A 27,641-nucleotide genomic window follows, 5' to 3' on the forward strand; every position below is an offset into this window, starting at 1 on the left:
TACAAACTTTTGTTTGTTAGATTGTAATTTAAGCGTTATACATTTTGAAAAATATAATTTTCAAAACTGTTGCCTTAAACAATCTATCTGTAATCGGCAGACTTCTTAAAAACTTGAAATTTATTAAAATTTCAAAATTAAGTTACATTTAGTTTTGCATGAAAATTATTTAAATAACATATGATACGCATGTAACTTTTTAGTCTTAACTAACTGAATTAATATCTTTATATCTGCAAATCTTTGTTGTGCAGTGTGAAATTATTTTGCAATATATTTTGCAATATATAAACATCAATATTACTATTGCAAAAACTTATATATTTAAAAAGTTAGATAAATAACTATTTAAATTACAAGTATATTTTAATAGCATTTTGAAATATTGATTTTTTCTAGATTTACTGCTTACAATGGAAGTAGAGTATTTAAATATAGATGGTGCTCCGGTACCTCACTCTGTTATACCTATAACAGGTGATGGAGCTTGCTTATTCCGGGCTGTGTCCTACGTTTTGTTTGACAATGAAAGTTATGCTCAAGTCATTCGAAAATCAATAGTTCGATTAATAGTTTCCCAATTTAGTTCATTTGTTGATGACACATGTAATTTTAACGGAGATAATTATGCCAATCCTGTGGATTATGAAAATGACATGATTAAACCGCACACGTTTGGTTCGTATGCTGAACTAAAAGCTGCTGCTAAATTGTACCCTATTTATATTGAAGTTTACTTTAATCAAACGCTCATTGCAGTTGCTGGTACAGAGGGCAGTACCATAAAAAGATTTCGTTTCAGTGGAAGCTTATCTGGTGGACATTATGATGTCTACAAGCCTATTGAAACCTTTAATGATAGAAGCTCTCCCACTCAAAATATATTAGAAGTTCCTTCTATGAAAAAAAAGAACATTCAAAGAAGAGGTCAACTTACTGATTTTTCTCGAAAAAAACAGAAAAAGATTGAAAATAAGAACTATCATGTTAGGCATCGTGAGGAAATTCAAACTGCAAAAAAAAAACACAACAAAAGAATACAAAGAGTGCACATTCGTGGAAAGTAAAACATAATTCCGCTTTTTTATACGATTTAAATCTGGCATACAATTCTGATAAATCAGTTGATATTGGAATAATGAATAAGAGATGCTCATTTTGTGGCGCCTTAAAATGGAAGGAAGAGTCAAAAGGTATGTGTTGCAAAGAGGGAAAAGTCCAGCTTCCATCTCTTAAAACATTACCAGATCCTCTTTTAAGTCTTTTAAATGGTGATCACCCAGACCATACACATTTTATGGGGCTTACCAGAAAATATAATAATTGTTTTCAAATGACTTCATTTGGTGCGACAAAAGTTTTTAATGAAGGTTATATGCCCACATTTAAAGTACAGGGGCAAGTTTACCACTTAGTTGGTAGCGTTTTGCCAGCTTCTAAAGAAGAAGCTCAGTTTCTCCAAATTTATTTTATTGGTGAGGACAATGTAGAAGCCGATTTCAGGTGTAAAAACAGTCCTGGAGTTAAAAATGCGTTAGTTAAATCACTACAGTTGATGCTGCATGAAAGTAATCCATATGTTAAGGATTTTAAAACTGCTCTTAAAAGAGTTTCGAAGAATTGTAGCCAATTTAAAATGGTTATTCACGCCAATAAAAAGCCTGTTAGGGCTCATAGAGGTCGTTATAACGCACCCCAAGCAAATGAGGTCGCTTTGGTATTAGTTGACCAACAATTTGAAAAAAGGGACATTATTATTGAGGGTTATAATAATCAGTTAAAAAGAATCAGTGAACTTCACCGATCTTATGACGCCCTACAATATCCATTAATGTTTTGTCATGGAGAAGATGGTTACACTATAGATATACCCAAAATTGACCCCGTTTCAAAAAAAAACGTTAAGAAAACAGTCTCAGCGTTAGATTTTTACAGTTTCCGAATAATGCTTAGAGAAAATGTATGGAATCACCTGCACTATTTTAGAGCTCTCTTTAGTCAATTTTTGGTTGATATGTATGCTAAAATAGAAACAGAAAGGCTTAATTTTATTCGGCTAAATCAAAAAAAGCTGAGAGCAGAAAGCTACATACATCTTCAAGATGCTATAGGTAGGAATGATGTAGATTTAGCACAGTTTGGACAGATGGTAATTTTACCTTCATCCTTTACTGGCTCGCCACGGTACATGCACGAAAAAACTCAAGATGCCATGACATATGTTCGTTATTATGGGCGTCCTGATCTTTTTATTACATTTACCTGTAATCCTAAATGGAAAGAAATTAAAAGTGCACTATTTTTAGGGCAGAAGCCTCACGATCGGCATGATATCATTGCTCGAGTCTTTCATTTAAAGGTCAAAGCTATAATGTCTTTAATTAATAGTCATAGTTTGTTTGGGGAAGTGCAATGCTTTATGTATACGATAGAGTGGCAGAAACGTGGTCTCCCACATGCACATATACTGATTTGGTTAAAGTCTAAGATCACGCCTCAACAAATTGATTCAATTATATGTGCAGAAATTCCAGATTCTGAAAAGGATCCTCTCCTATATGAGATTGTTAAGGCTAATATGATTCATGGACCATGTGGCCGCTTAAACCTAAAATCGCCCTGTATGAACGAGGGTAATTGTTCCAAAAAGTTTCCGCGATCGTTGCTTAATGAAACTGTTACTGGAAAAGATGGTTACCCTAAATATAGGCGAAGAGCACCTGAAGATGGTGGCTTCACCATGGAAATTAATGGAAACATAATTGACAATAGGTGGGTATGCACTATAATTGTGTTCTCCTGCGGACCTTTGAGGCTCATATTAATGTAGAGCTCTGTAGTTCAATTAAATCCATTAAATACGTTTGCAAATACATCAATAAGGGCAGTGATCAAGCTACATTTACTGTGGAAAGCCCTACTAATGAGGTTCAACTATATCAAAGCGGTCGATATATCAGTAGTTCTGAAGCAGTGTGGAGAATTCTTGCATTCCCCATACATGAAAGGTATCCGGCAATTGTACATTTGGCCGTGCATTTGGAAAATGGTCAACGGATATATTTTGATCCTAATAATCAAAATCAATTAGTTAACCAGTTAACCAACGCTTCAATAACGACACTGACTGGGTTTTTCGAACTTTGTAAAACGGATTCATTTGCAAGGACCCTTCTTTATGTTGAAGTACCTTCCTATTTCACGTGGAACAATAAAAAGTTCCAAAGGAGAAAGAGAGGTAATATTGTACCTGGTTTTCCTGGAATTAGAATGGATGATGTTTTAGGTCGAGTGTATACCATACACCCTAAAAATAGTGAATGCTATTACCTAAGACTACTTCTTCATGAAGTGCGGGGACCAACCTCATTCTAATTTCTTAAAACAGTTAATAACATTACGTATGCTACATTTCAATTGGCATGTAAGATGACACACACTGGGAATATACCCTAAAGGAAGCAGCTTTATGTAAATCGCCAATTCAATTACGTGATTTATTTGCGGTGATGTTAGTAAATTGTCAAATGGCTGATGCCGCACATCTTTGGGAAATGTATAAAGAAAGCTTTTCAGAATACATTTTGTACGAGTTTTCTCTAATAGTGGCAGAAGTCAATTAAGATCTACTGGATAGAGTGTTTAATAAATGTCTTATTTTAATCGAAGATATAACACTGTCCATTGGAGGTACGTGTCTATTAGACTATGGTTTGCCCGAACCGATTAGAGTTAGTAGACCACTTCAAAATAGGGAATATTTAAACGAAATAAATTACAATATTAATGAATTCGAATTAAGTAAAGACGAAAATTCCCTTAACGATGAGCAAAGAATGGTATTTCAAAAAATATTACAAAGTGTTCAAAATGAAAACGGTGAAATATTTTTTTTGGATGCCCCCGGTGGCACAGGCAAGACATTTTTATTGAATTTGTTGTTAGCAAAATTACGACATAATAATAATGTAGCATTGGCTGTTGCACAGCCCACTCTGTGTTTAAACTCCCATTGGATTTAATAAATGTAGAAACACCATGTTGCTCAATATCTAAACGGTGTAATATGGCATTGGTTTTTCAAGAATGTAGCCTTATTGTTTGGGATGAATACACAATGGCTCATAAGAGTGCTTTTGAAGCGTTGGATAGAATGTTGAAAGATATTCGTGGTAATGATTTTCTAATGGGAGGTATGACGGTTTTATTATCTGGAGATTTTCGTCAAACGCTTCCTGTAGTTCCTCGAGGAACAAGGGCAGATGAAATACAAGCCTGCTTAAAATCATCATTTCTTTGGCCTACTATTCAAAAATTGTGCCTAACAAAAAACATGCGTGTGCATTTAAAAGGCGATACAACTGCTGGAATTTTTGCACATACATTATTGAGAATTGGAGACGGTCTTTTTCCAACTGTCGAAGGAAAAATAATTATTCCTTCAGGTTTAGGAACTGTTGTAACTTCCCTTGAGGAGCTCACATCAAATATATTTCCGGAAATTTCAAAAATCTCAACCAAATCATTAGATTGGTTTTCGGAGAGAGCAATATTAACTGCTAGAAATGATAGAGCTGTGGTAATAAATAACATACTGTTAAAATCATTTGATGGTATTGAAGTTACGTATAAGTCTATTGATTCAGTCACTGAAGTTGATGAAGCAGTTCATTTTCCGGTTGAATTTCTCAACCAACAAAATCCACCTGGACTTCCCTTACACATTCTAAAGCTTAAGATTGGTGCACCAATTATGCTGTTGAGAAATTTAAGACCTCCAAAACTATGTAACGGTACAAGATTGCAAGTAAAAGCTCTTCATAACAATTTAATCGAAGCTGTGGTTTTTACTGGCTGTGCCAAAGGAGAAATTGTTTTTATACCACGAATACCCCTAATACCATCAAATCTACCGTTTCAGTTTAAAAGACTTCAGTTCCCTGGAAAAGTTTGCTTTGCAATAACGATAAATAAATCGCAAGGTCAGACCTTAAAACTAGCTGGACTAGATTTAAGGGACGATTGCTTCTCTCATGGTCAGTTTTATGTGGCCTGTTCAAGAGTTAGCTCCTCTGAGTCTTTAATTATTTTAGCGCCAGAAGGAAAATCAAAAAATATCGTTTATAGAGAAGTCTTGCAAAAATGTTAAACATTTCTAATTAAAATGCACTGTGGAATAGGCCTCATGGGGAAACCACAAAAAAAAAACGCGCCAAAACCTCTACCTCTATGGTGGTGTGGAAATGTGGAATGGTTTTAGTTTAAATAAAGTAGCAAATAAAAAAGTTAATCAAAAGTATAGTTTTAAGCGATATAGTTAGGAAATTGCTAATCTTAATTTCCGCAGGCGAAGCTGCGGGCTACCTTGCTAGTTTATATATATTTTCTTTCTGAGTTAACAAAGAAATATAGTACCCCTGCAGAGGGTTATAATTTACTTTTTATATTAACGGATTGGTAAAGCTGCCATAGGAAAGATTGGAAAATACAAAGGAAAATAATATGCAAATCCACATTACTTTACTGTTTTTTAAAATGTACGGAAATTCTCCGTGGAATATAATATATATTATAAACATCAGACGACTATATTATTTATGTAGCTTCCATAGAAAAGAATAGAAGCTTATGTGAAATTTGACATAGCTTCGTTGTTTTTTAACATATTTGAAAATAGTGGTCATTACCTTATGGTAATTTTATACGTATGTGTTTAAAATTTCACAAAAATCAGTGAAAACAATCATTTTATCTAGCTGCTATAGATGCAATCGTTGAAGGCAGTACCCCAGCCCACACGCAGGCAGTTTTTCCCCCTTTCTGGTCGACGCTGATTTTATTGACCTTGCTATCAAAACTGAATTTCTTATTTTTATACCCTTGCCGGTTGTATTCTTTCTAAATTGATTCTAAATTAATGGCTAGATCATTTTTTTTTGTGCAGATGGGTATTGAACGAATAAATTAATAGCGGCAAAAAACTTGTATTTAAACATTAGCTCTCCGATGTTTGCTTCTTTCCATGTTGGTATATAATTCTATAACGCAGTGAAGGGCACATCTTTACAATATAAAGTATATATGTTCTTGATCACCAGGCGAGTTGATCTAGCCATGTCCGTCTTTCTGCCTGTTCGTTTTTAGCGAGCTGTTTTAAAGCTATTTGAAAAAGGCTTATTTTTGTTGTAGGTATATAAGTGGAAACAGCTCGGATCAGATGGCATCTATAAGATACATTACCATATAGGAACAACCGGGAAAAAAGAAAAAGAAATTATAACTTATAACTTATAGCTTAATAACAAGACAACAAAAATATTTTTGATGTTAATTGTTTCATATTAGGAGGAACATGGTGCCGCCTCTTCATTTTAAAGCATAATTAGTGATAATTTGCGTGAACTGACTTAGACCTTTCGAGGTAATGCCAATAGCAATCAGCCAAAACACTTCCGATGAGACTGTCTTCGATTTCAGACCATTGAAGTTCTTTGGAGACGGACTTCAATCCGACACGTTGCATCATCACGTCCGGGGTACAGCTTTGCGTAATTCTCACAAAGCGTTTTGTTTGAAATTGAAATTGGTTTGTTTCGCAAGACAATTTAACCGCAAATCGACTAAAACGATAGGCCCAGCCCCATTTGGGCCGACCGTTTATGAAGCCCAGGCCCAAAGTGAAACTCTGAGAACGGATTTGAGCGCGATTTAACATACCCTACAAAAAAACGAACTACAAAATTGGACACGGCGCATCGGGCAGGCACGTTTCGTATTAAGAAAATGCCGGGGCCGTAAAGACTCTACAGACCTGGGTTAGATCCAGGTTGAACCTGCAAGAGGTTTGGACCCGGCCATAATGGCTATGAAATGGCCAACACTGGACATACAATCGTATTCACAGCGAATCAATTTTGAATAGCCATTGTTTTGATCATCAACAAGTCAACGTCATCATCAGCGGGCGAGGGAATTGCTGATTGCCGCAAAATCATTTTTGCATTTCGACTGGGAACAATAACTCTTTGAGCTGATGTTGATGAAAACGATTTTAAATTATTTTATTGCAATTGCAAAATTGTATTGCCTGGTATTGACTGGTTCGCTTTCAGCTGTGCGTCCATGGCAGACTGAGTTTGGCTTTCGGCTTACCGCCATGCCGCACGGCTATATCAATTTTTTGCGCTTTTTCTGTTTTATTGCTACTCCATTAAAATGGAATTGTCTTGCTTTTGTTGCCGTTTGCCTTTTCTGTTGCTGTTGCTTTTGCAGCGTAGCCTGTTATTGTTGAAAATATAATAATGGTTATTACGCTGAAACGATTGTGTGATTGTTGTTAAATTAAAAATTATTGATTATTCAGCATACAGCATACAGCAAAGGAAAAATGTTGGTAGAAAATTTGCATATATAATATGTCGGTATTCTATAAATTTGTATATCCTTGCAGAGGGTATTATAATTTCAGTCATAAGTTTGCAACGCTGTGAAGGAGACATTTCCGACCCTATAAAGTATATATATTCTTGATCAGCATCACCAGGAGAGTCGAGGAGTAGAGGAGTAGCCACGGACATGGCTGTCTGTCCGTTTCTACGCAAACTACTCCCTCAGTTTTAAAGCTATCTGCTTGAAACTTTCCCAAACGTTGTCTTTCTATTGCAGGTAGTATTTTAGTCGGAACGAGCTGAATCGGGCGACTATATCATATAGCTCCTATAGGAACAGTCGGAAATATATTTTTTAAATTATAACTTTGTTGTTCTTTAAGGTATTGTAATATTTAAATATTATTGAATTACGGTTTTAATTCAATTAATTAATAGGCATAGAAACCTAAATGTAGTCGATTTGTAATAATTGCAAGGGTATATAAAATTTGGCTTGTTGAAGTTTGCTTCATTTCTTGTTGTGGTTAATTTTCAATAGTATATGTAAAATACGTAACACCATAATCTACAGTAAATTTACTCCAATGTTTGCTGGGTTCAGCCAAAAAAAAGGTTCTACTTAGAACATGCTCTTCACTGGTATAAAGAGCTGTACTTCTTGATTACAAACAGCCATTTTAATTACTTAAAACATTTATTTGCACTTTATCTTATATCTATAATTATTTTGTTTTATTTTTATTTACATTTCAAAAAGCTTTTTTGTATGTACAAAGACAGATGGGTTTGAGTCATCGCTAAGTTAGCTGCAACAGCGTCTCTGTAATGCCCTTTCTGTTAAGTTTCTGTCAACAGTGCCCCTGTTATGGCAGCGCTCCTAACTTGTGCATAATATAGTAATTTTATTTTTGTATATATTGTGTAATATATAATATATTGTAAAATATTTTTTTATTAGAAGCTTGTAACGCAGTGAGAGAGACTTTTTTGACCATTTGAATATTAACAAGAAAGAAAAGCTAACTTCGGGCGGAGCCGAAGTTGATATACCCTTGCAGAATATTCTGTAAATTATATTCTCCAAAATTATTCATATGATGCAATCTTAATACTCATAAAAAATCCCAACTTCCTAACTTTAAAAACACCAAAGTTATGACATTTCCAATCGTTCAGTTATATGGCAGCTATAGGATATAGTCGGCCGATCCGTTCTAAAAATAGAACCCATAGAAAATTACAACTTCCTAACTTCACAAACACCAAAGTTATGGCATTTCCGATCAATCAGTTATATGGCAGCTATAGGATATAGTCGGCCGATCCTTATCAAATTTGGTAAGTCGGATTTATTGGGAAAAAATAAAACCCATATAAAATTCCAACTTCCTAACTTTACAAACACCAAAGTTATGGCATTTCCGATCAATCAGTTATATGGCAGCTATAGGATATAGTCGGCCGATCCCGTTCCGACATATATACTGCGTGCAAAGGAAAGAAGGGTGTGTGCAAAGTTTCAACTCGATAGATTTAAAACTGAGAGACTAGTTTGCGTAGAAACAGACAGACGAACAGACGGACAGACGGACATGGCTATATCAACTCAGGAGGTGATCCTGATCAAGAATATATATACTTTATAGGGTCGGAGATGTCTCCTTCACTGCGTTGCACACTTTTGACCAAAATTATAATACCCTCTGCAAGGGTATAAAAAGAAATAGCGCGTTGAATTAAAACAAATACATTTCCATAACAGGCAAACTACTGATTTAATCTGTGGCTTTTCAGTTTTATGTAAAACAATAATTGTATTCTTAAAGTCTATAAATAGTTATAATTATCAATTTACTCACTCAAAAATAACTTTTATTTGTTGATTAACGGTTATTAAAAATGTTTCAAATAAAAGCCTTCCGGAGAAAGATAGAGGGTCTTCAAATTTCAAATAATAAAATGTCAAAAATACTAAGAGACTTTTATTTTAAAAATTTTTTTTAAAAAAAAGGTTATTTTAATCCAGAAAAATATTATTATTTTCTGTGAACGACCTTCAGTACAAATATTAATTTATTTAATGCCTAAAAGTGTATACAAATGTAAAACGATAAATGGTTTTTTTTCGCAGGGGGAGTGGGACATAAAAAACGATATTGTAATAAAATATTTAGATAATTGCAAAAATGGCTTAAAACTTAACGGCTACTTCGAATCAAGTCAAGAGAATACCTTCATACCTTTCTGAATTCAGATCTGTACAAATAACGACTTGAAAATTTTGGAAAAAAAAGCAATTAAGCACATTTTAATTGAAATAACCAATAACTAATTGCAGATGTTACTAAAATTAAATATTCTCTATTTCGATGCTTAAAAACAATGAAGCTATGTAGATTCTCCGAACGTTCCTTTTACAGCTATATGATAGTGGTAGTCCGATTTTTATAAAAGTAAAACCGTTAATTTGAAATCCTATAAAATACTATATCCCGTTCCGACTCATATACTACTAATTCTTGCTCTGTCGTGTTTTTATTACTTTCTCCCTTGGTGAATGAACGTGATACGTGTGTAAGAACGGCTCCGCATGCTTGATTACTTGCATCAGTTGGATTTTTAAATACGCGAATGCTTTTTACATAATCGCGTTATGTGTCGTAAAAAATCGCAAACATTTTTAATGAACCTTCGGTAATAATTGCAGAATGTAACGAATCTTCTAAAGCTATCTACGTCCTTTGGGACTGGGTATTTTTCTATGGCATCATATTTTTTGTTCTATGGTAGAAAACCTTTGTCAATGCACTTGTGGCAAGGATGGTTACTTCGTGTCTGAAAAATAAGCACTTTTCTGGGTGCAATTTAAGGTTGTGTTTCCTGCATAAATCAAAAACATTTTTAAGGTTTTTAATCATATGCTTTTTGAATAGCTTAATCGTTTGCCCATTTTTTGCCCATGTTTGCCCACTTTTTAATTTTTTTTGCCCACCTTTAGTTTTGAAAATATGGAATCTTCGAAAATTTTCCAACATTTTCAAAAACATAAAAGTTGACTTTTTCAAATTTTTTTTTTTAATCGCAAGAGAATCGTTTGCCCATCTTTTAGAATTTTGAAAATATTTATACTTTTGAAAATATTTGACTTTTAAGTTTTGATCATATTTACCTGCAGAAAAAATTGTTTGCCCACCCCTTAAAAATAGTTTTTCGAAAAAATAAAAGATGCCCATGTTTGCCCATCTCCTGAAATTTAAGAATTTAAAAAAAAAATCGTTTGCCCACCTCTTAAAAATAGTTAATTTTGACAAAAACGTTTGCCGACGGCTTAAACACGAGATTTTTAACAAAAAACGTTTGCCCACCCCTTAAAAATCGTTTTTTCGAAAAAATAAAAAATGACCATGTTTGCCCATCTCCTAAAATTTAAGAATTTAAAAAAATTATCGTTTGCCCACCTCTTAAAAATAGTTAATTTTGACAAAAACGTTTACCGACGGCTTAAACACGAGATTTTTAACAAAAAACGTTTGCCCACCCCTTAAAAATCGTTTTTTCGAAAAAATAAAAAATGACCATGTTTGCCCATCTACTGAAATTTAAGAATTTAAAAAAATTATCGTTTGCCCACCTCTTAAAAATAGTTAATTTTGACAAAAAACATTTGCCCACCCCTAAAATAAAGAAATTAGCAACAAAAAAATGCAATAGGTATTATTTATTATTATTTATTGCGTCTTTTATTTATTGTAGGCTTAGTTTACTTTAGTTTAGGCTTATTTTACTTTAGTTTAGGCTTATTTTACTTTAGTTTTAGCTTTAGTTCACTTTTGTATCCTCTTCTGTTGCGCTCTCTCATAACCAAGTGATCTCACTGCTCGCAGGCAGCTTGCTTTCAACCCCCGTTTTCGCAGAGAGCCGCTCTCTTGAGAGAGTGACATGCTCTCTCGAGAGAGCGTAACTCAAGGAATAGTGTGACCAGAGCATACTTATATTAACAGGCCTGCTACAAAAAGTAGAACTTAAAAATAATACCTTAAACATATATTTGTTTATAAAATTAACATTATTATTATTCCGTTTTCCTGTGAGCCTCTTCGGTCTGCGTGTAAATAATTATATGGAAACTATTTTTAAGGGGTGGGCAAACGTTTTTTGTTAAAAATCTCGTGTTTAAGCCGTCGGCAAACATTTTTGTCAAAATTAACTATTTTTAAGAGGTGGGCAAACAATAATTTTTTTAAATTCTTAAATTTTAGGAGATGGGCAAACATGGTCATTTTTTATTTTTTAGAAAAAACGATTTTTAAGGGGTGGGCAAACGTTTTTTGTTAAAAATCTCGTGTTTAAGCCGTCGGCAAACGTTTTTGTCAAAATTAACTATTTTTAAGAGGTGGGCAAACGATAATTTTTTTAAATTCTTAAATTTCAGTAGATGGGCAAACATGGTCATTTTTTATTTTTTCGAAAAAACGATTTTTAAGGTGTGGGCAAACGTTTTTTGTTAAAAATCTCGTGTTTAAGCCGTCGGCAAACGTTTTTGTCAAAATTAACTATTTTTAAGAGGTGGGCAAACGATAATTTTTTTAAATTCTTAAATTTCAGGAGATGGGCAAACATGGTCATTTTTTATTTTTTCGAAAAAACGATTTTTAAGGGGTCGGCAAACGTTTTTTGTTAAAAATCTCGTGTTTAAGCCGTCAGCAAACGTTTTTGTCAAAATTAACTAAAGAGGTGGGCAAACGATAATTTTTTTAAATTCTTAAATTTCAGGAGATGGGCAAACATGGTCATTTTTTATTTTTTCGAAAAAACGATTTTTAAGGGGTAGGCAAACGTTTTTTGTTAAAAATCTCGTGTTTAAGCCGTCGGCAAACGTTTTTGTCAAAATTAACTATTTTTAAGAGGTGGGCAAACGATTTTTTTTTTTTAAATTCTTAAATTTCAGGAGATGGGCAAACATGGGCATCTTTTATTTTTTAGAAAAAACTATTTTTAAGGGGTGGGCAAACAATTTTTTCTGCAGGTAAATATGGTCAAAACTTAAAAGTCGAATATTTTCAAAAGTATAAATATTTTCAAAATTCTAAAAGATGGGCAAACGTGGGCAAACGATTCTCTTGCGATTAAAAAAAAAATTTGAAAAAGTCAACTTTTATGTTTTCGAAAATGTTCGAAAATTTTCGAAGATTCCATATTTTCAAAACTAAAGGTGGGCAAAAAAAATTAAAAAGTGGGCAAACATGGGCAAAAAATGGGCAAACGATTAAGCTATTCAATTTTCGAAAATTTTATTTTTGTCGACCCAGCTTCTTTGAGCTGTCGGTAGTCAATTACTAAACGCCATCTTTTATCGGTTGAATATTTATCAGACGTTGATGCACTATGATCAGCGCAAACCAAGCAGTGCTTGTTACGCGCGGAGCCCTATTCCCAAATGGGCGTAAAGAACGAGATCGCGGGAAGTGAAAAAGGACAATAGAGAAACGGACAGACTTAGTTAGAATTCGTGGGAAACAAAATACTAATTCTAATTTTGTGCTAAGAAAGATAAAATTAATGCTTTTAAGATTGGCAAAGAGTCGGTAGTAAAAAGAACATGGTATAGTCTTTTATAGTCATTACACAGTACTTTAATCGGTTCATGCGTAGTTAGATCTACAACAAGAAAGGAAAGCTAACTTCGGGCGGAGCCGAAGTTGATATACCCTTGCAGAATATAATGTATATTATATTCTCCAAAATTATTCATATGATGCATTCTTAATACTCATAAAAAATCCCAACTTCCTAACTTTAAAAACACCAAAGTTATGGCATTTCCAATCGTTCCGTTATATAGCAGCTATAGGATATAGTCGGCCTATCCTTATGAAATTTGATAGGTCGGATTGATTGGCCAAAAATAAAACTCATAGAAAATCCCAACTTCCTAACATATTAAACACCAAAGTTATGGCATTTCCGATCCATCAGATATATGGCGGCTATAGGATATAGTCGGCCGATCCTTATGATATTTGGTAGGTCGGATTGATTGGCCAAAAATAAAACCCATAGAAAATCCCAGCTTCCTAACTTTACAAACACCAAAGTTATGGCATTTCCGATCAATCAGTTATATGGCAGCTATAGGATATAGTAGGCGGATCCCGGCCGTTCCGACTTATATACTGCGTGCAAAGGAAAGAAGGGTGTGTGCAAAGTTTCAATTTGATAGCTTTAAAACTGAGAGACTAGTTTGCGTAGAAACAGACAGACGGACAGACAGACGGACAGACGGACATGGCTATATCAACTCAGGAGGTGATCCTGATCAAGAATATATATACTTTATAGGGTCGGAGATGTCTCCTTCACTGCGTTGCACACATTTGACCAAAATTATAATACCCTCTGCAAGGGTATAAAGATTTAAAGTAAGAGGAATATAGTTTCTGGTTATTATATTAGGCACAGAGAAGCTTATGCGACCCAGTAACTCCGGACTCTCCACATCCCCGTGAAGAAGTTTATGAATAGAGGTAGTGCCAAGTATCGTTCTACGGTTTAAAAGGGATGGTATATTAATTAGAAGAAGTATACTAGAGAGGGATGGTAAAATAAGGCTTGCATTCTAGTTAAGGCCACGTCAAGCAAATAATAAAAAGTTATTTTGCACAGACTCTATCCGGTATATATGTACACCATACTGAGGACTCCAATTGCTGAACAGTACTCCAGGATTGGACGGACTAATGAACAGAGTCTTTGTAACATAGGAATCATATAATTCCTTTGACCGCCTTTTAATAAATCCAAGTACTTCCCTGGCTTTATTCACCACTAGCAGGGTGCCCGCAGCTTCGCTTGCGATGTCTTATCATTTAAAAAAAAAACCATTTCGCGATATTCGCGTTTAAAGTTTAAAGTTTTTTTCTACTGCTCAAATCTCTATGAAAGTTTTGGGAAATATTATCAAGAGTTGTTCTTTAAGATAAAGCAAAATAAAAAATTTCGATTTTTATACCCTTGCAGAGGGTATTATAATTTTGGTCAAAAGTGTGCAACGCAGTGAAGGAGACATCTCCGACCCTATAAAGTATATATATTCTTGATCAGGATCACCTCCTGAGTTGATATAGCCATGTCCGTCTGTCTGTTTCTACGCAAACTAGTCTCTCAGTTTTAAAGCTATCGAGTTGAAACTTTGCACACAGCCTTCTTTCCTTTGCACGCAGTATATAAGTCGGAACGGCCGGGATCGGCCGACTATATCCTATAGCCGCCATATAACTGATTGATCGGAAATGCCATAACTTTGGTGTTTGTAAAGTTAGGAAGTTGAAATTTTCTATGGGCTTTATATTTGGCCAATCAATCCGACCTACCAAATTTCATAAGGATCGGCCGACTATATCTTATAGCTGTCATATAACTGATTGATCGGAAATGCCATAACTTTGGTGTTTGTAAAGTTAGGAAGTTGGGATTTTCTATCGGTTTTATATTTGGTCAATCAATCCGACCTACCAAATTTCATAAGGATCGGCCGACTATATCCTATAGCCGCCATATAACTGAACGATTGGAAATGCTATAACTTTGGTGTTTTTAAAGTTAGGATGTTGGGATTTTTTATGAGTATTAAGAATGCATCATATGAATAATTTTGGAGAATATAATTTACAGAGTATTCTGCAAGGGTATATCAACTTCGGCTCCGCCCGAAGTTAGCTTGCCTTTCTTGTTTGAAAATGAAAAAGGTATATACCCCCTTAAATTCGATAATAGATAGACTTTTTGCTTAGTTTCTTTGTTTAAGCCTAGTATCCAGATCGACGAAAACCGTACGCCAGTCATGAAAGAGAGCGAGAGGCAAACAGCTGGCGTTCACTTTTCGTCGGGCCTTTTTTCACGTCGGTCCACAGATCGACGAAAAAAATACTAGAAAATTCCATAGCGTTGCCAGTCTGCGGAAATGAACTTTGGGTGAACCCTAGCGAAAAGATTAAAAATTTTAAAGCCTAGTATCCTGATCGACAAACGATTACGCTAGCGTAAAAACTTTAATCTTTCCAGTGTGACCAAAAGTTTGAGAGTTCATCAGATTTAAGCGTGCTACGGTCGTACTGTCAAGCAGCTGGGTTTGTTGACAAGCAGTTAAAATTCAAATATCGTATTTGCGGGAAAGAGCCTTTAAAAGATATTATAAAATACCTTGGCAAGACAAGTCTGCCGCTGTACAAAGTAATAAAAAAACAATACAATTTAAATTTAACAGTTGTTTTTTTTAATTTACTGATAATTATTTGCTAATTTAAAGTTCATAGCTGCACTTTTATTGTGTTTTTTCGTACATTCTGGACCTAAAAACATTTTGCTCTGACAACAGGCAAACACCTGCAATCGACTTTTGTGAGTTTTTTGAGTTTTTCCCTCCATTTCTTATAATGTTCAGTGAGAAGCGCACGCCAAAAGATTAAATTTTTTAATCTTTTCGCTAGGGTTCACCCAAAGTTTATTTCCACAGACTGGCAACGCTATGGAATTTTCTGGTATTTTTTTCGTCGATCAGGAGACCGACGTGAAAAAATGGCAAGACGAAAAGTGAACGCCAGCTGTTTGCCTCTCGCTCTCTCTCATGACTGGCGTACGGTTTTCGTCGATCAGGATACTAGGCTTAATCTTTTGGCGTGCGCTTCTCAATGAACATTATAAGAAATGGAGGGAAAAACTCAAAAAACTCACAAAAGTCGATTGCAGGTGTTTACATGTGAGGACAAAATAATATGAATACTATCTGGGGTGCCTCTTGTCAGAGCAAAAATTTTTTTAGGTCCAGAATGTACGAAAAAACACAAGAAAAGTGCAGCTATGAACTTTAAATTAGCAAATAATTATCAGTAAATTAAAAAAACCAACTGTTAAATTTAAATTGTATTGTTTTTTAATTTCTTTGTACACCAGCAGACTTGTCTTGCCAAGGTATCTGATGATATCTTTTAAAGGCTCTTTCCCGCAAATACGATATTTGAATTTTAACTGCTTGTCAACAAACCCAGCTGATTGACAGTACGACCGTATCACGCTTATATCTGATGAACTCTAAAAATTTTGGTCACACTGGAAAGATTAAAGTTTTTACGCTAGCGTAATCGTTTGTCGATCTGGATACTAGGCTTTAGAAGATAGCTAGAGCTTTGGTGAAATGATTGGCGATTCAAATGAATCGTTAAAGCTTAAGGAAGAACTTTACCGAAGGAATTTTTAATACTCAGTCTAGAAGTGCCATTTTTCGACGTTTGAAGAGATTTTTGGCTAAATTGTAATTTTAGAACGTATGTTAAAAATAGTAAAAAGCCTTACATCTAAGCGGTCAAATATTTTAAACATTTATAATGTCTTAAACAATTTATTGGCGAAAACACGGATTCGATTGGTTAAACGGTTTAGCGTCCAGAATTTTTGAAAAGAAAATTGACCTTTCTTCCAATTGGAAGCGATTGAGGCCACTTGGGGAGCCCCAAAAAATCTTAGCAAATCAGTTTAAAGTTATAAGAATGTAATAAAAATGCATATTAATATTGTTAACTAGTGGATTTGGCTGTGCGTTGATTCATAGTTTTCTTAGTGATAGCTTTATATATATAGATACATAGATAGATTGAAGTAATATGGTCACAAAACTTAAGTTTTGGGTCAGGAAGGACGCCAAGGCCATAAACACGCGTTTATGTGGCATATTGTGGGTTCACCATAAAAAATGTAATTACTTTACACTTTGCGCTATTTAAATCCAAAAATTTTCACAACACCATGTTTAACAAGAAAGGAAAGCTAACTTCGGGCGGAGCCGAAGTTTAAATACCCTTGCAGAATATTCTGTAAATTATATTCTCCAAAATTATTCATATGATGCATTCTTAACACTCATAAAAATCCCAACTTCCTAACTTTAAAAACACCAAAGTTATGGCATTTCCAATCGTTCAGTTATATGACAGCTATAGAATATCGTCGGCCGATCCTTATGAAATTTGGTATGTCGGATTGATTGGTCAAAAATAAAATCCATAGAAAATCCAAACTTCCTAACCTTACAAACACCACAGTTATGGCATTTCCGATCAATCAGTTATATGGCAGCTATTGGATATAGTCGGCCGATCCTTATGAAATTTGGTAGGTCGGATTGATTGGTCAAAAATAAAATCCATAGAAAATCCAAACTTCCTAACCTTACAAAAACACCAAAGTTATGGCATTTCCGATCAATCAGTTATATGGCAGCTTTAGGATATAGTCGGCCGATCCTTATGGAATTTGGTAAGTGGGATTGATTGGCCAAATATAAAACCCGTAGAAAATCTCAACTTCCTAACTTTACAAACACCAAAGTTATGGCATTTCTGATCGTTCAGTTATATGGCAGCTATAGGATATAGTCGGCCGATCCCGGCCGTTCCGACTTATATACTGCGTGCAAAGAAAGAAGAGTGTGTGCAAAGTTTCAATTCGATATCTTTAAAACTGAGAGACTAGTTCGCGTAGAAACAGACAGACGGTCAGACGGACATGGCTATATCAACTCAGGAGGTGATCCTGATCAAGAATATATATACTTTATAGGGTCGGAGATGTCTCCTTCACTGCGTTGCACACTTTTGACCAAAATTATAATACCTTCTGCAAGGGTATAAAAATCATTTAGGTCAGATTGTAGTGTTTTTCCTATTTGTGTTTTCGCCTATTTGTAATAATAATAATAATTATTCATCGAAATAGCATTAAAACTGGGAGACTAGATCGTCTCGCTTGGTGATGCTGGTCTCTGCGTTGCAAAGTTTTGACTGAAAGAAGGAATTATTCTACAAGGGTATACAAAAAACTAGAAAGGATCCCGGCCGTTCCGACATATATACTGCGTGCAAAGGAAAGAAGAGTGTGTGCAAAGTTTCAATTCGATAGCTTTAAAACTGAGAGACTAGTTTGCGTAGAAACAGACAGACGGACAGACGGACATGGCTATATTAACTCAGGAGGTGATCCTGATCAACAATATATATAGTTTATAGGGTCGGAGATGTCTCCTTCACTGCGTTGCACACTTTTGACCAAAATTATAAAACCCTCTGCAAGGGTATTAAAAGTCAAAAACCCTTTTTATGGTAAAACTAGAGCCCGACAGCAAAGCCTTGAAGAAAAACAAATTGCACCAGATCTACAATCTAATGTTTCTGTTGAACCGAAGGGTAACTGTGGAAGAGCCGCATAAGTGTAAAGGTCCAGACCACAAACTGGCACAAACAACAGACACGCAGAGCAGAGCATCAGTCTCCGTAAAATGTGGACAGTTCCACAATAAGATAATAAAACGAAGAAAGACGGAAACTGCGGAGGCTGTCCAGTCTACAAGGAGCAACAATCGAATGCGACGTCAGAACGCTTTCAGAATAAACAAAATTAACACATTAGCTCAAAAGCAACACATGACGTCTTTTTCGCCAAAGCAGCCAGATCCTCATTCGGTCTTTTAAATACAACTGGGAAACCCAAGCAGCTGGAAATGGGTCAGAAACTTTCGACAAAATTCATTCATTTAATGCTTAGCCTTTTGTAAAATCAATATACCGCAATCTAAATAATCTGTTTGGTATATTAATGTCAATGTACAATGCTAACGGAGTTCTACGGTATAAACATGAAATAATTCAATTCCTCAATAAAAAACTTAACGAAGTTATGCTAATTCCTACATGGTTTGAACAGATTTTAATACTATTTGATTTTCTACCAAAGGAACTTTCCTTTTTTTTTTAATTCGAGTAGTTTTGATGCCATAAGAATTAATCTGTGTTGTAAAAAGACCACAGCGTACGACTATGTCCACACTTTTTTCAAATTAAGTTTTTGATTCATGAAAAGGGTAGTATAAATCTCTAAGGTGAAAAAACGAGCGTTTTACATATTAATATAAATATATTTGTATGCTTTTCAAACATGGCAATGGTACTTAAAGTTAAACAATTGTAAAAATGTTGTATTGTACTTCGATTGTAAACGGGTATCCAAGTGTTTTTAAGAGTTTACAGTTATTTGCAGTTCAATGTATTCCTATAGCAGCATGTAGTCCCATATTTATAATTAAAGTAACAAAATAAAATCGGTAAAGGATTAACAATTTAGACTAAATGTGCTCGATCACAAATTTATAAATACAATGGCAGATATGTGCAGCCTTATCCTCACTTAACTAAAACCACATCCTCTTCATCACTAGATGTGCTCATGGTTTGCAATCGTCGTCGCTTGTTGAGTGGTTCTTGTTGCAGTTTACCTTGTCGACGCAACTTACGTCGCTCCTTTAGAATACGTTCGGCCTTCTCAAGAGGACATTCAAAAACATCACGACCACTTTCGATGGCCGAACTTTCATCGTCAACGATAAATGAGCACTGCATGTACTGTGAGGAATCATCCTCCACTGGCTGAGAGAATATATGGGATTCGTCGCGATATACTCGTGGAGGGGGCATTTTGAAGGCACCTGGCCGTTGAACGGGGCTCCTGAAAAACAATTAATATTAATTGTACTTTTAAGGCAAATGTAGTTTAACCTCTACTTACTTCATTGCTCGAAGGTAAATGGCATGAGTGTTAGTGTCGTTATGATCGTCTTCATCGCTTGAAACTATCACAGAGTCCTTCAGATATGTGCCAATAGTGGTCTCCGCTTCCTCTTCATGTTCTGATCCGCTTTTATCAGCCTCATCCAAAATAAAGGAATTAAATTTACTGCGCTTTTGACGAGGTCTGATAGGAGGTGTGGGCGTTTCACACTAGAAAATATGAAACACACGTAAACATTTTATCAAAACTCATAAATTCAGGTGACTACCATTTGTGTGTCTGGAATTTGTTCGTAATCATCTGACTCGTAGTAGCCTTCCGTTACCGCAACTTGCGTCTTCCGTTCTTCCTCTTCATCGGAGCTTATGACAATCTTGCGCTTCGAGGGACGCCGTGCTATTGGTGAATCTTCCTCGTCGTTAGCCAATGTGTTTGAAGTGTTTGAAGTCAGACGGTGTAAGGTTTCAGCAGCTTTTGCCAGCCGCCCGCGTCCTCGCATACGATTCAAATACAGATCGAAAATGCTCGGAGATTTATCTTGGGTCTGAGGATTCGCGCGCTTACGGTTTTCTGGCGATTTAAGAACTGGTGGCGGTAAAGCTTTTGCTACTGTCTTGGCTGCCAATTTTGCGGCCAGACTTTTGCCTTGAGGCTTCCAAGGCGATAACGAATCGGACCCAAAGATATCTGGCGAAACGTTTCGCGAATTATTTTTAGATTGGCTCAAGGAAAGTTTTTTCTCTTTGACTTCTGTATTTGGAGAAAGATTTTCTCTCTTCTGCTGGCTCATTAACTCTAATTCCTCTGACATTGGCTCTAGAAAATCCTTAAATTCATCCAGCTTTTGCTGACTAATTAGCTCCACTTCCTCTCGCATCGGCTCTAGGAAATCTTCGGTCAGTAGCTCCAAATCATCATCGCATGTTTCAGTTGTCTGCTGGGTCATTAGCTGCGCTTTCTCAGCTTTGGGATCTACCAAGTCTATAAATTGCAATACCTTTTTCTGAGAGATCAGTTCGACTTCCTTGTCCATTGGCTCTAAAAAATCATCTAAATCGATATCTAAATCAATCGTGGATTCTGCATGAATTTTCATATCTGAAATCGGCTCAGCACTGACCTTGTTTTCCTCCAAGCTCAATGGGTAAATTTCACTTTCTACAACGACAGGATACAAATTAGCTTCTATTATAGACTCTTGAATGTGACTAGGAGGTGATATTTCAGTTGGTTCAGTCTTCAAAATCGATTCACTAGTGCTCATTAAGGAGTTTAAGCGACCTAAGTTGTCACCCAAATCACTGGCCGCAACCCGGGAGTTACACTCACCTTCTGCCTCCTCCCGTAGTCTGCTTTCGTGTTTTACTCTCAAAGGGGTGGAGCTAAGCGGCACTGCATCTGCAGTTGAAAAATTAAATTGCTGGTCCAGGTACAAGGACTCTCCTTTCACTTCAACCTCCCGTTCCTCCCATTCATCCTCTGACCAGGAGGTTTCTATACCGCCTAGTTGTTCGTTTACAGTGACTTCCAGATTTCGCAACTCCAGCTTTTCTAGCAGATCTTGCTTCAGTTCAAAGTTGTCAGAGTTTAGGCCTTGTTCATCCAGACCTTCGAAAATCTTATCACAGTTATCAATAAACTCTCTTTCCTTCTGCTGATCCATGGGGTTCCTCAGATCCCTGAAGGTGATCTCTAAAACACTTTTCTCCTCTTGAAGTAGGTCCTCCAACTTGTCACTTCCATTGCAAATGTCCAGGAGCAGTAGATAATTGTTTCGGGTGCGCTGCTGTCTACTGTTTAAGCGATCATCAGTAATATGCAATTGGCTCTGGACCTGCATCTTTGAGAGGGTTTCCCTCAGGAAATGGGGATTGCTCTGCAGCAAATAGAGCTTTAGTGGTTTGGGTAGTTGCTCATCCTGCAGATGGCTTATAAGATCTTGGGAGTCTATTATCAATGGTTTGTTTGATTGCAAGAGGCGAGAGAGTTTTCGCAGGCGTTGCACATCTTCCTGACTGCTTGTTAAAGTGGAGCTGGACTCAGATTCGGTAAAGAAATTCTTCAGATTAACGCTTCGGCGAAGAACTTGCTGTTTGACCATTTGCTGTGAGGATTCGCTCATTTGGTAGGGCTGCATCCCCTCCAGGATTCCTTGCTGACTCTCGGAGGGAGTGAGTTCTTTGAAGTACTTCATTAGGTTGCCAGACTTTACAATTTCTTTCATCTGTTTGCTAACATTTTTAGGCTTGGCAGAACTCTTGGGCTTGGGTTTCTCCTCAACAGCCGTCTCCATGTGCTTCTCTTGGCACTTTGGTTGAAATTGTGTTGGCACCATTCGTGGATTATGTTCGTAGAGCGACAATTTTACGACAGATGAGTTTAATAGCTTTTTGTTGATCTGGTCCTTGTTGGCCAAGACTTCCTTCAACACCTGCTGTTCTCGTCCCTCGGTAACCAGCATTACCACTTCTCCGTTTTTCTTCCTTCCTGTGCGTCCTATCCGCTGAACAAATCTTGTGGGATTGGAGCTGCAGATGTCAAAGCACACTATTAACTCAACCTCGCCCACGTCGATCCCCTCCTCTCCGATCGACGTGGCCACTAGTACGTTGCTGGTGCCGGCCCGAAAGTCGGCCATAATCTGCAGCTGCTGTTTCTGGGTGAGAGCGTAGCTGGCTCCGACTGTGCTGCCCTGGCCAACAAAGCAACGCGGACGAAGCACGGGCCTGTGCTGGAGGAGTAGCCGGTGGATCAGCATCACGGACTCACGGTACTCGCAAAACACAATGGCACGGGAATCAGTCTTCGACTGAAAAACGTTAAAAAATAATTTTCAGAATTGGTAATTTGTACATTTAGGGTAGGGTAGAAAGAAGGTTTTTTGGGAACTCAAGTTGCAGAAAAACTTAATGTTTTCAGGCAAAACCTGCATTTAATTTTTTAATTCAGCCTCTATCCTTAAGCCCGCAGGTTTGTATACCCTTGCAAAGGGTATTATAATTTCAGTCAAAAGTTTGCAACGCAGTGAAGGAGACATTTCCGACCCTATATAGTATATATATTCTTGATCAGCATCACCAGGAGAGTCGATCTAGCCATGGCCAAATTAGTCCCTCAGTTTTAAAGCTATCTGCTTGAAACTTTCCCAAAAGTTATCTTTCTATTGAAGATAGTATATAAGTCGGAACGAGCCGAATCGGTCGACTATATCATATAGCTCCCATAGGAACAATGGAAAAAAAAATTTTTTAAATTAGAACTGGGATTTTAATTCAATTAAAATCGGACAACAATATCGTATAGCTGCCAACATGCAGCGCAAAATCGACATAGCATCGTTGTTTTTAGTATATTACTAAAGTCCTTCAGTTATTTGGATGAAACTTTTCAAAAAGTCTTTCTATTGCATGTCGGATCGGACCGGATCGTCCTACTACATTAAATAGCTCACATAGGAAAAATCGGGAAATAAAATTATAACAAGAGAGAACGCTATAGTCGGGTGCCCCGACTATCAGATACCCGTTACTCAGGTAAAGGGAGTGCGAGGGAGATGGAGATAGAAACTTTGATCACGCATAACTTTTTAACAAATGGTCCGATTTGAAAATTTCTTCTGCATTTCGATAGGTATTGATAAACACAATAAAACTGCATTTTTACTTTTTTCGAAAAATGCCAATCTTCTAGCTTTTATAGTTTCCGAGATCTCAGCGTTCATACGGACGGACAGACGGACATGGCTATATCGACTCGGCTAGTGACCCTGATCAAGAATATATATACTTTATAGGGTCGGAAACGCTTCCTTCTAGCTGTTATATACCTTTGCACGAATACAATATACCCTTTTACTCTACGAGTAACGGGTATAAAAATATATGGAAAAATCGACGTAGCTTCTAAATTTTTAAATAATGAATATTTAAAAGGAAATATAAAGATATTCCGTTATAAAATTAGATATCAATAACTAGTTTTTTGTACATCTTCAATGTTTTCGGGTTGATAGAGCCCAAAGAAATAAAATGCATTTATGCAGGGTTTTACCTACATACAATATTTTTAAAGAAATACTTTTTGCTATCTTATTTAAACAAATTGTTGTACTTACTTCAAAGTGCTGGACCAAAACCTGCCGTAACTTTTCGTACTTGTCATGGCCAAAGTCAAGATCAACGGGTATCGCAGGTACTTCTCCGTTTGTCATGGTATGTGTGGTGTAGTCCAGCGGATTGGCACCCAGTTCAAGTCGTACCTTCTCCACCAAGTTCCTCAGCTCGCCATCTCTAGCCAGAACAAACTTTTCACGGCCATCCTCGTCTGCATCGAAATTGTTGACAAACACACGAAGACCATGGCGCTCCATAAGCTCCAGCGAGTGATACATGCTGATGCACATGGAGAAGTTGCCCATTATAATGTTGTGATCCGGATGTCGCTGGCCCTGTGCCGAGCGTTCGGTGAAGGTTTTCTGTTCAAAGAGCAAACTGTTTTTGCTGATGCTTCCCTTGTTGCCTTTAAAAATTTCCGCTTCAATGAGCTGACGTAGATAAGGTTCGATAATCTGCAGCAACTTCTCCCTTGACTCCTTGATTCTCTCCTTTAAAGAGACCACTATGGTTCTAATAGTCCGCCTGTGTATGTAGGGCTGCACATCGATCGAGTTGTCCCATCGCACCTGCAGGTTGGATATGTACAGGTTTTTGCAAACTGTAGCCACATCCTCCATGGTTCTTCCTGGAGTGGCAGACAGGGCGAGCATGCGGAAGTTGTGGTTGCGCGTCATCAGGCAGTCGGCCACTTGGGTGTAAGCATAGCGACCCTTAGCCCGGTGAGCCTCATCCACCACCATCATTTTGATGGAGCTGAAGGGGAAAGCATCCGCATCCAGCATGTCTGAGTAAACTACCTGTGGCGTGGCAAAGAAGACCCTCTTGGTGGCCCAGAGTTCAGCTCGTTTGTTTCGCGGGAGTTGTCCTGGAATCACCAATTTAAAATTGTAAATGATTGTCTCGAAAAAAAGAGTAGTGTAGTAAAGAAGCAACAGACACTTATCAGATGTTCAACACACCATTTTTGCTCACCTGTTAGTTGCACGGTATCGGCCGAGGGGAAGGGCATAGTCTTCTGGGACGCGCTTATTTGCTGGGATACCAGGGGCCTTGTAGGAGCCATAAACACGATCTTTCCCTTGGGATACCACCTGTAGAAGTTGTACATCAGCACCGCCGCAATGAACGTCTTTCCCAATCCTGTGGGAAGCACCACCAGGGTGTTTTTGAACAGTGCCGATTGAACGATGCTTTGTTGATAGGTTCGCAGAGGGTTATTGTTTGGATAGATCCAGTTGTGCCCAGTGGACATATCGAATCCTTCGCAGGCTTTATTTGAACTTCCATGCCGTGGTTTTTCTTCGCTTTGCTGAGGATCCCGACGAATGGAATTTAGGCGGCTCTTTTAGGGAAATTCAGACAAATACCTCTGTTATCTGCTGTTCGTGTACCGCCAAGGCCGCCACTAGTTCGTCATCGTCATCAATCCATTCTATATCCATTTTAACATTATCTTACGATCGCAAATAGGCGTTAAATATTTTCTTTTGAAAGCGCTGCTCATTATTTACAAAATTAAACCATTTTTTGAGTTCGCTAGTGGTGGGCCAATCACTACACACTGCTACGATGGTCGGGAGCCAGCTATCGATTTATACAAGGAGTGAAACGAAAATGGTTTGTGTGGTTGGGTGCCAGCTATCGACTTATGCGAGTCGTGACACGAAAATGCAATATGTAAAAGCCTAGTATCCACTTCGACGTAAACCGTACGCCAGTCATGAGAGAGAGCGAGAGGCAAACAGCTGGCGTTCACTTTTTGTCGGGCCTTTTTTTCACGTCGGTCTCCTGATCGACGAAAAAAATACCAGAAAATTCCATAGCGTTGCCAGTCTGCGGAAACGTAAACCCTAGCGAAAAGATTAAAAAATTTAATCTTTTGGCGTGCGCTTCTCACTGAACATTATAAGAAATGGAGGGAAAAACTCAAAACACTCGCAAAAGTCGATTGCAGGTGTTTATATGTGAGGACAAAATAACATTAATACTATCTGGGGTGCCTCTTGTCAGAGCAAAATGTTTTTTAGGTCCAGAATGTACGAAAAAACACAATAAAAGTGCAGCTATGAACTTTAAATTAGCAAATAATTATCAGTACATTAAAAAAAACAACTGTTAAATTTAAATTGTATTGTTTTTTAATTTCTTTGTACGGCGGCAGACTTGTCATGCCAAGGTATTTGATAATATCTTTTAAAGGCTCTTTCCCGCAAATTCGATATTTGAATTTGAACTGCTTGTCAACAAACCCAGCTGATTGACAGTACGACCGTACCACGCTTAAATCCGATGAACTCTCGAAATTTTGGTCACACTGGAAAGATTAAAGTTTTAAAGCCTAGTATCCAGATCGACAAACGAGTATGCTAGCGTAAAAACTTTAATCTTTCCAGTGTGACCAAAATTTCGAGAGTTCATCGGATTTAAGCGTGCTACGATCGTACTGACAATCAGCTGGGTTTGTTGACAAGCAGTTAAAATTCAAATATCGTATTTGCGGGAAAGAGCCTTTAAAAGATATTATCAAATACCTTGGCAAGACAAGTCTGCCGCTGTACAAAGAAGTTAAAAAACAATACAATTTAAATTTAACAGTTGTTTTTTTTAATTTTATGATAATTATTTGCTAATTTAAAGTTCATAGCTGCACTTTTATTGTGTTTTTTCGTACATTCTGGACCTAAAAAACATTTTGCTCTGACAAGAGGCACCCCAGATAGTATTAATGTTATTTTGTCATCACATGTAAACACCTGCAATCGACTTTTGTGAGATTTTTGAGTTTTTCCCTCCATTTCTTATAATGTTCAGTGAGAAGCGCACGCCAAAAGATTAAATTTTTTAATCTTTTCGCTAGGGTTCACCCAAAGTTTATTTCCGCAGACTGGCAACGCTATGGAATTTTCTGGTATTTTTTTCGTCGATCAGGAGACCGAAGTGAAAAAAAGGCCCGACGAAAAGTGAACGCCAGCTGTTTGCCTCTCGCTCTCTCTCATGACTGGCGCACGGTTTACGTCGAAGTGGATACTAGGCTTTACGCTAGCATACTCGTTTGTCGATCTGGATACTAGGCTAAAACAAATAAGGAAGCGTGAAATAAAAAAAAAACATATATAACAAAAATACTAAAAAACAAACAAATTCAATAAAAAACAAAGAAAGCTAAAAATAAACCATAATATGTTTCTTTTATTTTTTTATTATGATACAAAATAATTTGTAATTCTATTAAAAACCACTTTAAGAATATAAGAAATTAAATTAAAAATAGGTAAAAAATAATATGAAAGTAAAAAATGCAAATTATTCTTGTGTGTGAGATTCTGTGTATTCTGTATATTCACTGGCTTGGTTCAGGCCTACTTGTTCGTGTGTTTTCGTTGACCAACAGTTCCCAACATCTCTGCGCCGTGAATGTTGCAGCTATATCAAATGTCTTGCTAAAAGTTAAATTAAATGGTAGAAATAAGTAAATCAAATGTAAATTATGTGTATAGTATAGATACAAGCATAAAAGTCGTAA

The 27,641-nt window shown here is 36.6% G+C and overlaps 1 protein-coding gene across 2 annotated transcripts; it reads right to left on the reverse strand.

Annotated features, from left to right (window-relative positions):
- Positions 1-19,332: 19,332 nt before the first annotated feature.
- Positions 19,333-25,710, reverse strand: LOC108037354 (Fanconi anemia group M protein). 2 transcript variants are annotated; one of them, XM_017113902.2, is made up of 6 exons: positions 25,486-25,706; positions 25,091-25,427; positions 24,118-24,983; positions 20,272-22,812; positions 20,001-20,212; positions 19,333-19,940 (listed from the first exon to the last, which is right to left on the reverse strand). In XM_017113902.2, exons 1-6 carry the CDS (start codon positions 25,558-25,560, stop codon positions 19,619-19,621), a joined length of 4,353 nt encoding a protein of 1,450 aa, XP_016969391.2. In that variant the 5' UTR covers positions 25,561-25,706; the 3' UTR covers positions 19,333-19,618. The 2 variants fall into 2 exon arrangements, with proteins under 2 accessions (XP_016969391.2, XP_016969392.1); XM_017113903.2 differs by lacking the exons at positions 19,333-19,940; positions 20,001-20,212 and having other exon boundaries at positions 20,954-21,053; positions 21,124-22,812; positions 25,486-25,710.
- Between the last annotated feature and the right edge of the window lie 1,931 nt (positions 25,711-27,641).

Source organism: Drosophila rhopaloa, unplaced genomic scaffold, assembly GCF_018152115.1.
Source record: "Drosophila rhopaloa isolate 14029-0021.01 unplaced genomic scaffold, ASM1815211v1 contig_155, whole genome shotgun sequence".
In the NCBI taxonomy this organism is placed as follows: Eukaryota; Metazoa; Arthropoda; class Insecta; order Diptera; family Drosophilidae; genus Drosophila; species Drosophila rhopaloa.